We start from the raw sequence: 13,176 nt of genomic DNA, 5'->3' as shown, positions 1-13,176 counted from the left end.
GTCAAACATTTTGGGTACCCTTCCACAAGCTTCCCACAATAACTTGGGTGAATATTGGCCCATTCCTCCTGACAGAGCTGGTATAACTGAGTCAGGTTTTTAGGCCTCCTTGTCCGCACACACTTTTTCAGCTCTGCTCACAGATTTTCTATAGGATTGAGTTTATCATTTTTTTTATTTTACCTTTATTTAACCAGGTAGGCTAGTTGAGAACAAGTTCTCATTTACAACTGCGACCTGGCCAAGATAAAGCAAAGCAATGCGACACAAACAACAGAGTTACACATGGAATAAGCGTACAGTCAAAAACACAATAGAAAAAGAAAGTCTGTATACAGTGTGTGCAAATGGCGTGAGGAGGTTAGGCAATAAACAGGCCATAGTAGCAAGTAATTACAATTTAGCAAATGAACACTGGAGTGATAGATGTGCAGATGATGATGTGCAAGTAGAAATACTGGTGTGTAAAAGAGCAGAAAAGTAAATAAAAACAATATGGGGGTGAGGTAGGTAGATTGGATGGGCTATTTACAGAATGACTATGTACAGCTGCAGCGATCGGTTAGCTGCTCGGATAGTTAGTGAGGGAAATATAAGTCTCCAGCTTCAGCGATTTTTGCAATTCATTCCAGTCATTGGCAGCAGAGAACTGGAAGGAAAGGCAGCCAAAGAGGTGTTGGCTTTGGGGATGACCAGTGAGATATACCTGCTGGAACGCGTGCTACAGGTGGGTGTTGTTATGGTGACCAGTGAGCTGAGATAAGGAGGAGCTTTACCTAGCAAAGACTTATAGATGACCTGAAGCCAGTGGGTCTGGCAACGAATATGTAGCGAGGGCCAGCCGACTAGAGCATACAGGTCGCAGTGGTGGGTGGTATATGGGGCTTTGGTGACAAAACGGATGGCACTGTGATAGACTGCATCCAGTTTGCTGAATAGAGTGTTGGAGACTATTTTGTAAATGACATCGCCGAAGTCAAGGATCGGTAGGATAGTCAGTTTTACTAGAATATGTTTGGCGGCGTGAGTGAAGGAGGCTTTGTTGCAAAATAGAAAGCTGATTCTAGATTTAATTTTGGATATGTTGATGAACAGTTACTTGAGAAGGAGACCAAGTCAAGACGCTGGACCGGGTGGATTCAATTATCGTAAGGCAGCTTTATTAAGAGACAAAGATATTTGGCAAAACGTGCACGGGCTCGTTCTTTCAGTTCTTAGGGAACTAGCGGAAGCAAGCCCCGTAAACATATTGTGCATCTGTTTTATACAACATGATTGTAATGTAATGACGTATGTTGAGTCTTGTAGATTCGTCCTCCTGACTGGTCGATGAGTGGAGTGACGATCTGGTCTCGGGTCGGGATCGACTCCCCATTGGTCCATGAGTGTGTTCTTTGTTCCGCTGACCCAGCCCTCTGGGATGGGTTTGTGTGTGTGTGTGTACTTTGTGCTGAGTCCTTGTCTGTGTATCTCTGTAGTCACAAGATATTATTGCGAGACTGGACGTTGACCCCTGTGATCAGGTCATTTCCTATTTTATCAGTGCTGTGTAAGGTCTAATTCGGCCAATCTGTTTCTAGGTGTGCGTGTATAGCTAGTATCAGTACAACACAGAATGTGTCTTTTGTATCAGCAGATAAGTGTTGCGCAATAGACCAGCTTATCAAATATATTTATAACAGATAGGAGATGTTTAATATGAGTCTGGAAGGAGAGTTTACAGTCTAGCCAGACACCTTGTCCACATTTATTTAAGATAGTGAGGAAATTACTTTAACCTGTTGAGGACAGACGTTCCGCTAGCGGAACCCCGTTCTGCCTGCGGAACCCCTAGCCAACAGCCAAAGGCATCGCACGGCGCGAAATACAAAACCAACTAAAATACCACAATTTGATTTTCTCAAACAATCAACTATTTCACACCATTTTAAAGATAAGACTCTCGTTAATCTAACCACATTGTCCGATTTCAAAAAGGCTTTACAGCGAAAGCAAAACATTAGATTATGTCAGGAAAGTACATAGACACAAATAATCACACAGCCATTTTCCAAGCAAGCATATATGTCACATAAACCCAAACCACAGCTAAATGCAGCATTAACCTTTGATGATCTTCATCAGATGACACTCCTAGGACATTATCTTATACAATACATGCATGTATTGTTCAATCAAGTTCATATTTATATCAAAAACCAGCTTTTTACATTAGCATGTGATGTTCAGAACTAGCATACCCACCGAAAACTTCAGGTGAATTTACTAAATTACTCATGATAAACGTTGACAAAATACATAACAATTACTTTAAGAATTATAGATACAGAACTCCTTTATGCAATCGCTATGTCCGATTTTAAAATAGCTTTTCAGCGAAAGCACATTTTGCAATTTTCTGAGTACATAGCTCGGCCATCACAGGCTAGCTAATTTGACACCCACCAAGTTTGGGGCTCACTAAACTCAGAATTACTATAAGAAAAATTGGATTACCTTTGCTGTTCTTCGTCAGAATGCACTCCCAGGACTTCTACTTCAACAACAAATGTTGTTTTGGTTCCAAATAATCCATAGTTATATCCAAATACCTCCGTTTTGTTCGTGCGTTCAGGTCACTATCTGAAGGGTGACGCGCGAGCACATTTCGTGACAAAAAAATGCAAAATATTCCATTACCGTACTTAGAAGCATGTCAAACGCTGTTTAAAATTAATTTTTATGCAATTTTTCTTGTAAAATAGCGATAATATTCCAACCGGTTTTGGCCTGCCATAGGAGTTCTGTTATATTCACAGACACCATTCAAACAGTTTTAGAAACTTGAGAGTGTTTTCTATCCAAATCTACTAATTATATGCATATTCTAGTTTCTGGGTAGGAGTAGTAACCAGATTAAATCTGGTACGTTTTTAATCCGGCCGTGAAAATACTGCCCCCTATCCTAAAGAAGTTAACAAGAAATTAGTGGAGTGGTTGAAAAACAAGTTTTAATGACTTCAACCTAAGTGTGTGTAAACTTCTGACTTCAACTGTGTATTGTTATTTTTTACTGTTGCTCTTTAATGACTTTTATTTCTTATTCTGATACATATTTTTTGAAACCGCACTGTCGGTTAAGGGCTCGTAAGTAAGCATTTCACTGTAAGTTCTACACCTGTTGTATTCGGCGCATGTGACTAATAAAATGTTATTTGATTTGATTGAAATGAACAATATGTCAGTTGAGAACTCTGAACATTCCAGTAATAATAAGATACAAAATCAGTACTCATCTGAAAAAGAATGCGAATAGGGTTCTTTGGTTGAAGGGTTCTACTCGGAATATTCAGAGTTGATGACAACGCAAAGACTATCAATGAACTTGAGACAATGGCATGCCATATTAGGCTGGCTTCACTTGCTCGTGGGAAGTCGTAAGTCTGATGTGGATGTGTTCAAGTGCTTTTGAACTCTGAACAATTCTTCAACCAATAAGATTTTAGATAGCAAGCTTATCAAGCTGACTTTGCTAATAATTAAGTTAGCTAGCTTGCTTAACATTGACAATATGGTCAGACCAGCTTCATTATTCATATTGATGAGCAATTTGTCGTCATCTTTTGGTTGAAAGAGTAAAAGGTCAGTGGTGAAATGTCACAACTCGGCAACTCGGGTAACAACATTTTCTCTGAGTTTCCCACTTGTTATTCTGACTTGGATTCGGGGTCATTCAAGTGAAATTTCCCACTAGGAACTAGGAGCTTCTGATAACTCCAATAGGACGTGGACACGGCATTAGGCCATGAAACACTTTGATTGGCCAGTGAGTGGCCATTCCCTCGTCACACCTACAATGTATGTATTTATTTATTCATTTAAACAGTTGTTTTGTGCCACTTCCACCTATTGTGCTCATAATTTCCACTGTGAAAATAGCACAAATATTTCTGACACACCCCTGCGGTTGAAAATGTGTTATTAGCGATTGTGGTTGGGTGAACAAACAGCGTATGACTAGTGTTTAGCCCTTTTTATCTGAATTGCTTTCTCTCTCCTTCACTCTCTTTATCTCAAGCACTCCATTTCATTTTCTTACACAGAGTGGCATTGACATTGGAATGCTGCTGATGATAAAGAAGAAAAGAGACACTGAAGAAAAGAGGAAAGACAAGAAAGAAAAAAACAAAGCTAAAAAAGAGGCAAAAAAGGTATAATACACACACACACACACGTCCAATACACATACACCACTGTTCAAAAGTTTGGGATCACTTGTTTCTACACCTGCATTGCTTGCTGTTTGGGGTTTTAGGCTGGGTTTCTGTACAGCACTTTGATATATCAGCTGATGTAAGAAGGGCTATATAAATACATTTGATTTGACTTAGAAATGTCCTTGTTTTTGAAAGAAGAGGACAAGTACATTAGAGTGTCTAGTTTGCGAAACAGATGCCTCACAAGTCCTCAACTGGCAGCTTCATTAAATAGAACACGCAAAACACCGGTCTCAACGTCAACAGTGAAGAGGCGACTCCGGGATGCTGACCTTCTAGGCAGAGTTGCAAAGAAAAATTCATATCTCAGACTGGCCAATAAAAAAGATTAAGATGGGCAAAAGAACAGACACTGGACAGAGGAACTCTGCCTAGAAGGGCAGCATCCCGGAGTCGCCTTTCACTGTTGACGTTGAGACTGGTGTTTTGCACGTACTATTTAATGAAGCTGCATATTGAGGACTTGTGAGGCGTCTGTTTCTCAAACTAGACACTCTAATGTACTCGTCCTCTTGCTCAGTTGTGCACCGCGGCCGCTCACTCCTCTTTCTATTCTGCTTAGAGCCAGTTTGCTCTGTTCTGTGAAGGGAGTAGTACACAGCGCTGTACAAGATCTTCAGTTTCTAGGCTGTTTCTCGCATGGAGTAGCCTTCATTTCTCAAAACAAGAATAGACTGACGAGTTTCAGAAGAAAGGTCTTTGTTTCTGGCCATTTTGAGCCTGTAATCAAACCCACAAATGTTGATGCTCCAGATACTCAACTAGTCTAAAGGCCAGTTTTATTGCTTCTTTAATCAGTACAACAGTTTTCAGCTGTGCTAACATAATGGCAAAGGGGTTTTCTAATGATCAATTAGCCTTTTAAAATGATAAACTTGGATTTGCTAACACAATGTGCCATTGGAACACAGGAGTGATGGTTGCTGATAATGGGCCTCTGTACGTCAATGTAGATATTCCATTAAAAATCAGTCGTTTACACGTTTACAGCTACAATAGTCATTTACAACATTAACAGTGTCTACACTGTATTTCTGATCAATTTGATGTTATTTTTTTGGTAAAAAAATGTGCTTTTCTTTCAAAAACAAGGACATTTCTAAGTGACCCAAAACTTTTGAACGGTAGTGTAGGACTAACAAACACACAAAAAAATTGCACTGTTCGTGACCTTATTTCTCTTCCCTTCCCAGAATGGTGCGAATGGACACCTACCCAACAATACAGTCCATCCAGATGACAAGGGGGATGAAGAGAAAGGTTCCCCAGACCTGAAATTGAACCAGATGGCCATTTCCCTAGTTGACCGACCCATCAACGGACAGGTGTGTGGTGTGATGTACTACAGTATAGTGAGGCATTTAAGCAAAACAATTGTGTAGATGTATGTGCCCTGAAAAGATTCAGATATGTAGCCACCCCAGATTTGGCCCCTGGGGGTGTGGCAGCCATTTTTCAAAATGGCAGCATATGGCAACAATATTTGACATTTTAAACAGATTGTTTTGAGATAAACACACCAAATCTGGCACAGAGGTAGATTTATGTAGCCTGAAAATATTTACATCTGGAGCCACCACACATTTGGCACCTGGGGTCCATGGTGGCCATCTTACAAAATGACCACTGTCGGTAATAAAATGTTACAATTCTGAGGGCCTTTTTTGAGATACACCACATTTGGCACAGAGGTAGATTAATGTACCCTGGACAGATTTAGAGATTGAGACATCATATATAAAAAAACAGAGCTAGATTTATGAACCCTGAAAAAACTTAGATATGGAGCCACCACATATTTGGCCCCTGGGGGTCGTGGCATCTTACACAATGTTGGTAATACAATGTTACAGTACTGTACTGCTTTTACAGTACTGAAGGGCTTTTTTTAGATAAACGTACAAAATGTGGCAAATAGGTAGATTCCTAAGGGCATGCAGGTGGGGCAACCCAGCTATAAGTAAAGAGAGCTCTACATTATTATTATTATTATGAGATGAATTCTATGGAGGCTGTGCTGTGTCTGTGTGTATATGTATGTATATTTGTGGTTTTTGTTTCATTTTTGACATTTGTTTCTAAACCTTTCCCTTGGGAAATTATAAAAAAAGGTGGGAAGGAAATCGTGTTGGGAGAGAGTTAAATTATTGACAGTCTCGCTGTTCTACTGGTCACTCTTGTGGCGGTCGATGAGCTTGTCGGCCCGGGTGGCTTGGGCTGGTGGCAAGAGTCTTGGACCCTCCTATTCCTGACCAGTGTCATATGGTTGGACCCATTCTGGTTTGTGTATGCATGGGGGTGTGTGCAGTGGGCGGACATGTGTCTAGGCGGGTGGGCATGGATCTGCTTGTCCGCACGCATAAACATGGGCTGAGTATGCTCGAGGGTAATGTGGCTTCCTGTATCTTTGTGGCAGCTGTCTTACAAAATGCATTAGACCCCAATTAGGCTAGATGTTATACTGTATGTTATAGTGAAGAGACCCTTGCATACATCTCCTAACCATTTTGTAACATGCCTCCCATTGGTTGATACACAGCATTGGTTGATGTGCAGCATACACCTGAATACAGGGATTTAGGTCAGGTCCAAGGCCAGGAGTTTATTTTGCTTAGTAGCCACTAGTAAACTAGTAGCTGGTTAGTGTCAGGGCTTTTAATGCTGTACTCATCTCTTTCTATTCTGTGTATGGCTCCACTGACCCAGTGATTCTTTTTTGAATTATGATTTTAGAGGTCCCTAAGGGTGCATGAAATACACCTTTACCTGATGCTGTCTCAAATCAACAGTTAGAAGCAAAATCCATGTCAGACTAAACTCTGTTAAAGACTTTAATGTCTTCCAATTGCAGTACATTATAATCAGCTGGAATTAGAAAAACTGGTTGAAATTAAAATATTATGCTGACAGGCACATATCTGACTGAAACACAACCTGAGATAATAGTTCACATCAATTGTGAACTATTCCACCTCAATGGCAGGGATATTTTCCAAAGTAGCTTTAGTGGCCATTTGTTAAATGCTCATGTTGTAGGACATAACCCAGCCTAAAACCCCAAACAGGAAGCAATGCAGGTGTAGAAGCACGGTGGCTAGGAAAAACTCCCTAGAAAGGCCGAAACCTAGGAAGAAACAGAGAGGCTATGAGGGGTGGCCAGTCCTCTTCTGGCTGTGCCGGGTGGAGATTATAGCAGAACATGTCCAAGATGTTCAAATGTTCATAGATGACCAGCAGGGTCAAATAATAATAATCACTGCAGTTATAGAGAGTGCAACAGGTCAGCACCTCAGGAGTAAATGTCAGTTGGCTTTTCATAGCTAATCATTCAGAGTATCACTACCACTCTTGCTGTCTATAGAGTTGAAAACAGCAGGTCTGGGACAAGGTATCTTGTCCGGTGAACAGGTCAGGGTTCCATAGCCACAGGCAGAACAGTTGAAACTGGAGCAGCAGCACGACCAGGTGGACTGGGGACAGCAAGGCCAAAGAAAGAGAGAGAATTATAGAGCATACTTAAATTCACACAGGACACCGGATAAGACAGGAGAAATACTCCAGATATAACAGACTGACCCTAGTCCCCCGACACAAACTATTGCAGCATAAATACTGGAAGCTGAGACAGGAGGGGTCGGGAGACACTGTGGCCCCGTCCGACGATACTCCCAGACAGGGCCAAACAGGCAGGATATAACCCCACGCACCTTGCCAAAGCACAGCCCCCACACCACTAGAGAGATATCTTCAACCACCAACTTACCATCCTGAGACAAGACCGAGAATAGCCCACGAAGATCTCCTCCACAGCACGAACCCAAGGGGGGCGCCAACTCGGAGAGGAATATCACATCAGTGAATCAACCCACTCAAGTGACACACCCCTCCTAGGGATGGCATGGAAGAGCACCAGTAAACCAGTGACTCAGCCCCTGTAATAAGGTTTGAGGCAGAGAATCCCAATGGAGACAGGGGAACCGGCCAGGCAGAGACAGCAAGGGCGGTTCGTTGCTCCAGTGCCTTTCCATTCACCTTCACACTCCTGGGCCAGACTACACTCAATCATAGGACCTACTGAAGAGATGAGTCTTAAATAAAGAATTAAAGGTTGAAACCGTGTCTGCGTCTCTCACATGAATAGGCAGACCATTACATAAAAATGGAGCTCTATAGGAGAAAGCCCTACCTCCAGCTGTTTGCTTTGCAATTCTAGGGACAGTAAGGAGGCCTGCGTACTGTGACCGTAGCGTACGTGTAGGTATATCCGATTTGGAAAGATAGGTAGGAGCAAGCCCATGTAATGCTTTGTAGGTTAGCAGTAAAACCTTGAAATCAGCCCTAGCCTTAACACGAAGCCAGTGTAGAGAGGCTAGCATTGGGGTAATATGATAAAAATGTTTGGTTTTAGTCAAGATTCTAGCAGCCGAAGTGACAAAAGCATGGATACATTTTCTGCATCATTTTTGGACAGAAAGTTTCTGATTTACGTAGTCCAAATCTGTGGTGGCTCCATATCTAAATATTTTCATTCTAGATAAATGTGTTTTTGTCAAAATAGACCTTCTGAATTGTAAAATAGTGTTATCATATACGGCTATTTAAAACAAATTGCTGCCATGCTCCCCCAGGGTCCAATTCTAGGGTGGCTCCATATCAAAATCTTTTTTGTTTACATAAATCTACTGCTGTGCTAAATTTGGTGCTTCAGTAAAACCTCCAGGTGCACCTAGGCTAGCCCATAATGCTTTTGAAATGTGTATTTTATCAGAGCAGAGTAAAGATTGAAACACTGTCTCTGTCAATCTAAGGTGAACTGGGCCTTTGAGCAGCAAGGTACCGGGTTCGACCGGGGCTCTGAGACTGGTATTCATGGCTATGATCACATAATCCAGACGTCCAGTACCGGAGGAGAAATAGAGATGGGGAGGAGCTCCGTACACGACACACACACCATCATCCTGGACCTATCCACAACCAACTTTGCTGACACGGCCACTGTGAAGACGCTGAAAAACGTATGAGCGTGTGTTTTTGAACAGTGGTGATGAAGGAGTGGGGTTTGAGTGCAAAGGGGATAGACAGGAGATAAGGAAAGTGAGAGGGAGAGAGAGAAAGAGAGGTTAGGTTACCAGATGTTTTCAGAAATGGGTTATTAGTTTGTATCCAGTCTTCTTATGTAACATTGTTTGCAGTCGCTCTCCTGTGTGGCCTTGTGCTCAAAACAAACAAAGGTCTTGTGTTCTGTGAGTTGGCAGGCTTAAATTATGTTTTTATGTACTGTATGTCGGGAAGAGGCACTGATAGAAAGAGGAGGTGGAAATGAAGAAGGATGGAAGAGAAAAATAAGATAAATCCAAACTGGTGTAACAAAAACAGTCCCTGAGAGAAACATGGACTTGTTATTTGACCTTATCTGTCTCTCACTTTCTCTTTTTTTCAGATATTCCTAAACTATAGAGAGATTGACATTGACATCTATTTAAGTGGATGCCAAGGTGAGTATGTGTCAGTGGAGGCTCCTCAGAGGAGGAAGGGGAGGACCATCCTCTTCAGTGAAATTCTGAAAAAGAAAATTAGTCAAACATATAACATAAACTATACTAAATATATTCACGTCACCAAATATTTTTTTAAACTACACTGTTTTGCAATGAAGGTCTACAGTATATTCAACAGCATTCTGTAGTGTAGCACCGTAGTTTCCGTCCTCCTCTGGATACATTGACTTCAATACAAAACCTAGGAAGCATGTGGTTCTCACCCCTTTCCATAGACTTACACAGTAATTATAACAACTTCCGGAGTACATCCTCCAACCTATAAGAGTTCTTGTTGTCCAGAGAATGAACGTAGTACTGAAAGTATAAGCTACAGCTAGCTAGCAGTGCATAAAATGTGGTGAGTAGTTGACTCGAAGAGCGAGAAAGACAACAGTTGTACAGTTTTGAACAAATTAATTTATTAACAAGTGAAGGAGAAGCGAGAAAGAGATTTAGAATTTTTAAATGTTTTACTTTCACTTTCACTTACTTAGCTAGCGAATGCAGCTAGCTAGTTTAGCCTACTCCAACACCCTGCTCAAACTCAAACAGAGAGGGATGCTATGTTAGCTAGCTGGCTATGGCTATCCAACATTGAAATGCTTCCAAGTCAAGGTACGTTTTTGGTTTTATTAATTTATTGCCACCAGGGCCCACCGGTGTAACTGCTCAACTACTTGCTTCTGTACTGCATGATTGTAGTGCATTATATCTAGTAGCTATGTTGATTATGACGTTAATATGGTGACAACAATGTAGGCTGTGTGTAGAGGTTAGTGGTTATTATATTAAGGTTTGGCTTGGAAAGGTTTTTTCGCCTGGTCACAGACAGCTGATGTGTTGTTACTGAAGACCACAAGCGAAGGGAAAAGGTGAGTAGGAAAGCGCATAGTAGCGAGAAGAGGATTGCGCGTAGATGCGAGAAGGAATTATACAATGATCAAAGAGATCATGCTGTTTGTATGTGGCTGATATGAAATTTAAACGTGTTTGCTTTTGATCAGGGGTTGTATTCATTCCGCCGATTCTGTTGAAAATGTTTCTTAAATGGAAGCAAACAAATAAACATTTATTTTATTTTACCAGCTAAGTTGACTGAGAACACATTCTCATTTACAGCAACGACCTGGGGAATAGTTACAGAGAAGAGGGGGGATGAATGAGCCAATTGTAAACATACCTGAATTTGTCCAATAAAAACTATAATTTGCAACTGTTGGACTAATGATTACACTCTAGATCAGCTAGATGCAGGCAAGAGTCTGCAAGGCGATAATGAATGTGTCAATGTCTGTCACCTTGATTACTAAAATTTATCTCAACCTGTGTACCTACATTGTAAACGTTAATTCATATGCTAGGTTCTAGCAACCTCATGATGGGTATAGGAAACATTTGACTATCATGTAGTAGCCTAAACCTATCGATTTTATGTTTCGCTGGATGAATAGAATATGAATGACAGTCATACAATATGCTGTAATAGAAATACTGTAAGGCCATGCTCATAAAAAAAGATTTGTCATCCCTCATCTTAAAACGGCACCAACCGCCACTGCTATGTGTGGTAATTCAGGCTCGTTGCTCTGGCCTTAGCTTGTGTTGTGTGTGTTTGTGGTTCACATGTGTATTGTCTAACCTGGTTCGTCTTTCCTCCAGTCTGTGTGGTGGAGCAGTTATCGAGTGCAGGCTTCTTCTCTGAGTCCATCCCTAAGAGCTGTCTGTTCACTACGATCCATGACGCGGTGCTACACAGCCTCCGACTGCATGGGGCCTCAGACGTACCCATCATCTACGAGTATGCTCTGGTGAGTGGAGCAGAGTAACTTTTTTTTTATGAGGTACTTTCTTGTTATTATTTCTTAGGCGATACCTAGAAATGTATTAATTCATATAGTCACAGAATCTTATCTTATGTTCCTTCTGACACTTCTGATATCTCCTCTTCTATTAGGATTTGACCTGCACTACCAAGATGTAACCAACAGGGGTCACTTTGTTCCTCTTCCTCTCCACCTCCCTTCCACTCCACCTTCCTCCTTCTCCTCCTCTCGTCACTTCGCCTTCGGCTGCCTGGCTTCCCATTGGTTCCCCTCACCTCTTCCCTCTCTGTGAAAGAGAATGCACCACCACGACGTGTGTGTGTGCGTGTGTGTGTGCGTGTGTGCGTGCGTGCGTTTTGCCGGTTGGACCAAGGCAGTTCCCCTTTCATGTTATGTTTAATAGCTGAACACAAAATACCTCCCCGAAATAAAAATAAAACTCCCCAAAATATTTGTCAGCCACCTGAGATATGTAGTCTAGTCAGCAGTTCTCTTCACCTCCCCCCATCCCCCTAGTCCTATTTATTCCATTCCGCCTGGGGCCAGTGTGACCCAGACAGTAGTATGTCCTGTACCTCAGGGGCCTTCTCCCATTATATACACACACACACACACACACACAGTACCAGTCAAAAGTTTGGACACACCTACTCATTTAAGGGTTTCTTAATTTTTACTATTTTCTACATTGTAGAATAATTGTGAAGACAGCAAAACTATGAAATAACATATGGAATCATGTAGTAACCAAAAAGTGTTAAACAAATCAAAAAATAAATTATATATTTGAGATTCTTTAAAGTAGCCACCCTTTGCCTTGATGACAGCTTTGCAAACTCTTGGCATTCTCTCAACCAGCTTCATGAGGTAGTCACCTGGAATGCATTTCAATTAACAGTGCCATGTTAAAAGTTAATTTGTGTAATTTCTTTCTTCGTACATTTGAGCCAATCAGTTGTATTGTAAAAAATAAAGAAAAACCCTTGTATGAGTAGGTGTCCAAACTTTAGATTGGTACTGTATACATACATAATATGTATGTATAACACCCTTGCCTCTTTTCCCCTTCTAGCGCTGACTTTGCTGCTACTATATTGAGGAAAAATGTACTGACTATGACTGAGATATGTGGTTGTCCCACCGAGCTATCTTAAGACGAATGCACTAACTGTCAGTTGCTTTGTATAACAGTGTCTGCTAAATGACTAAAATGTTAATGTAAATTATAAATGCTTTAATAACATTAGCTCTAGCTAAGTCCTCTGTCTCTCATAGGCTAGGGTTATACGGTTTCAATGCCAAGGGGAAAACATACAATGGTTAATTTCTTAAGCCTCACTGCTGATGATGTAATCATAATGATGTTGAAAGTTATGTAAATCATCCCAAGACAGAAACATGGTAGTTCAATATCAACTGAATGAATAGCAGCTTTCACTCTGTTATCCAAAGGTGTTTGTATCACATCACTGACAACTTTAGCATTTTAGCTACTTTGCAACAACATAGTATCCTTCCCCTAACCCCTAGCCTAGCTAACGTTAGCCACAACAAATT

General features: G+C 41.2%; 1 protein-coding gene across 2 annotated transcripts in view; it reads left to right on the top strand.

Moving 5' to 3' along the window:
• Nucleotides 1-12,285, top strand: part of LOC115169399 (solute carrier family 26 member 6) — a 30,930-nt gene extending 18,645 nt beyond the window's left edge. For both annotated transcript variants that reach the window (XM_029724975.1, XM_029724976.1), the window contains 6 exons: nucleotides 4,083-4,190; nucleotides 5,450-5,581; nucleotides 9,065-9,271; nucleotides 9,697-9,751; nucleotides 11,456-11,604; nucleotides 11,751-12,285. In XM_029724975.1, coding sequence (XP_029580835.1) covers nucleotides 4,083-4,190; nucleotides 5,450-5,581; nucleotides 9,065-9,271; nucleotides 9,697-9,751; nucleotides 11,456-11,604; nucleotides 11,751-11,777 — 678 coding nt within the window. In that variant the 3' untranslated portion in view covers nucleotides 11,778-12,285. The remainder of the gene's footprint in view (nucleotides 1-4,082; nucleotides 4,191-5,449; nucleotides 5,582-9,064; nucleotides 9,272-9,696; nucleotides 9,752-11,455; nucleotides 11,605-11,750) is intronic.
• The last annotated feature ends 891 nt before the right edge of the window (nucleotides 12,286-13,176 follow it).

This window comes from Salmo trutta, chromosome 31, assembly GCF_901001165.1.
Source record: "Salmo trutta chromosome 31, fSalTru1.1, whole genome shotgun sequence".
Classification (NCBI taxonomy): Eukaryota; Metazoa; Chordata; class Actinopteri; order Salmoniformes; family Salmonidae; genus Salmo; species Salmo trutta.
This window is presented reverse-complemented; position numbering and strand designations above follow the sequence as displayed.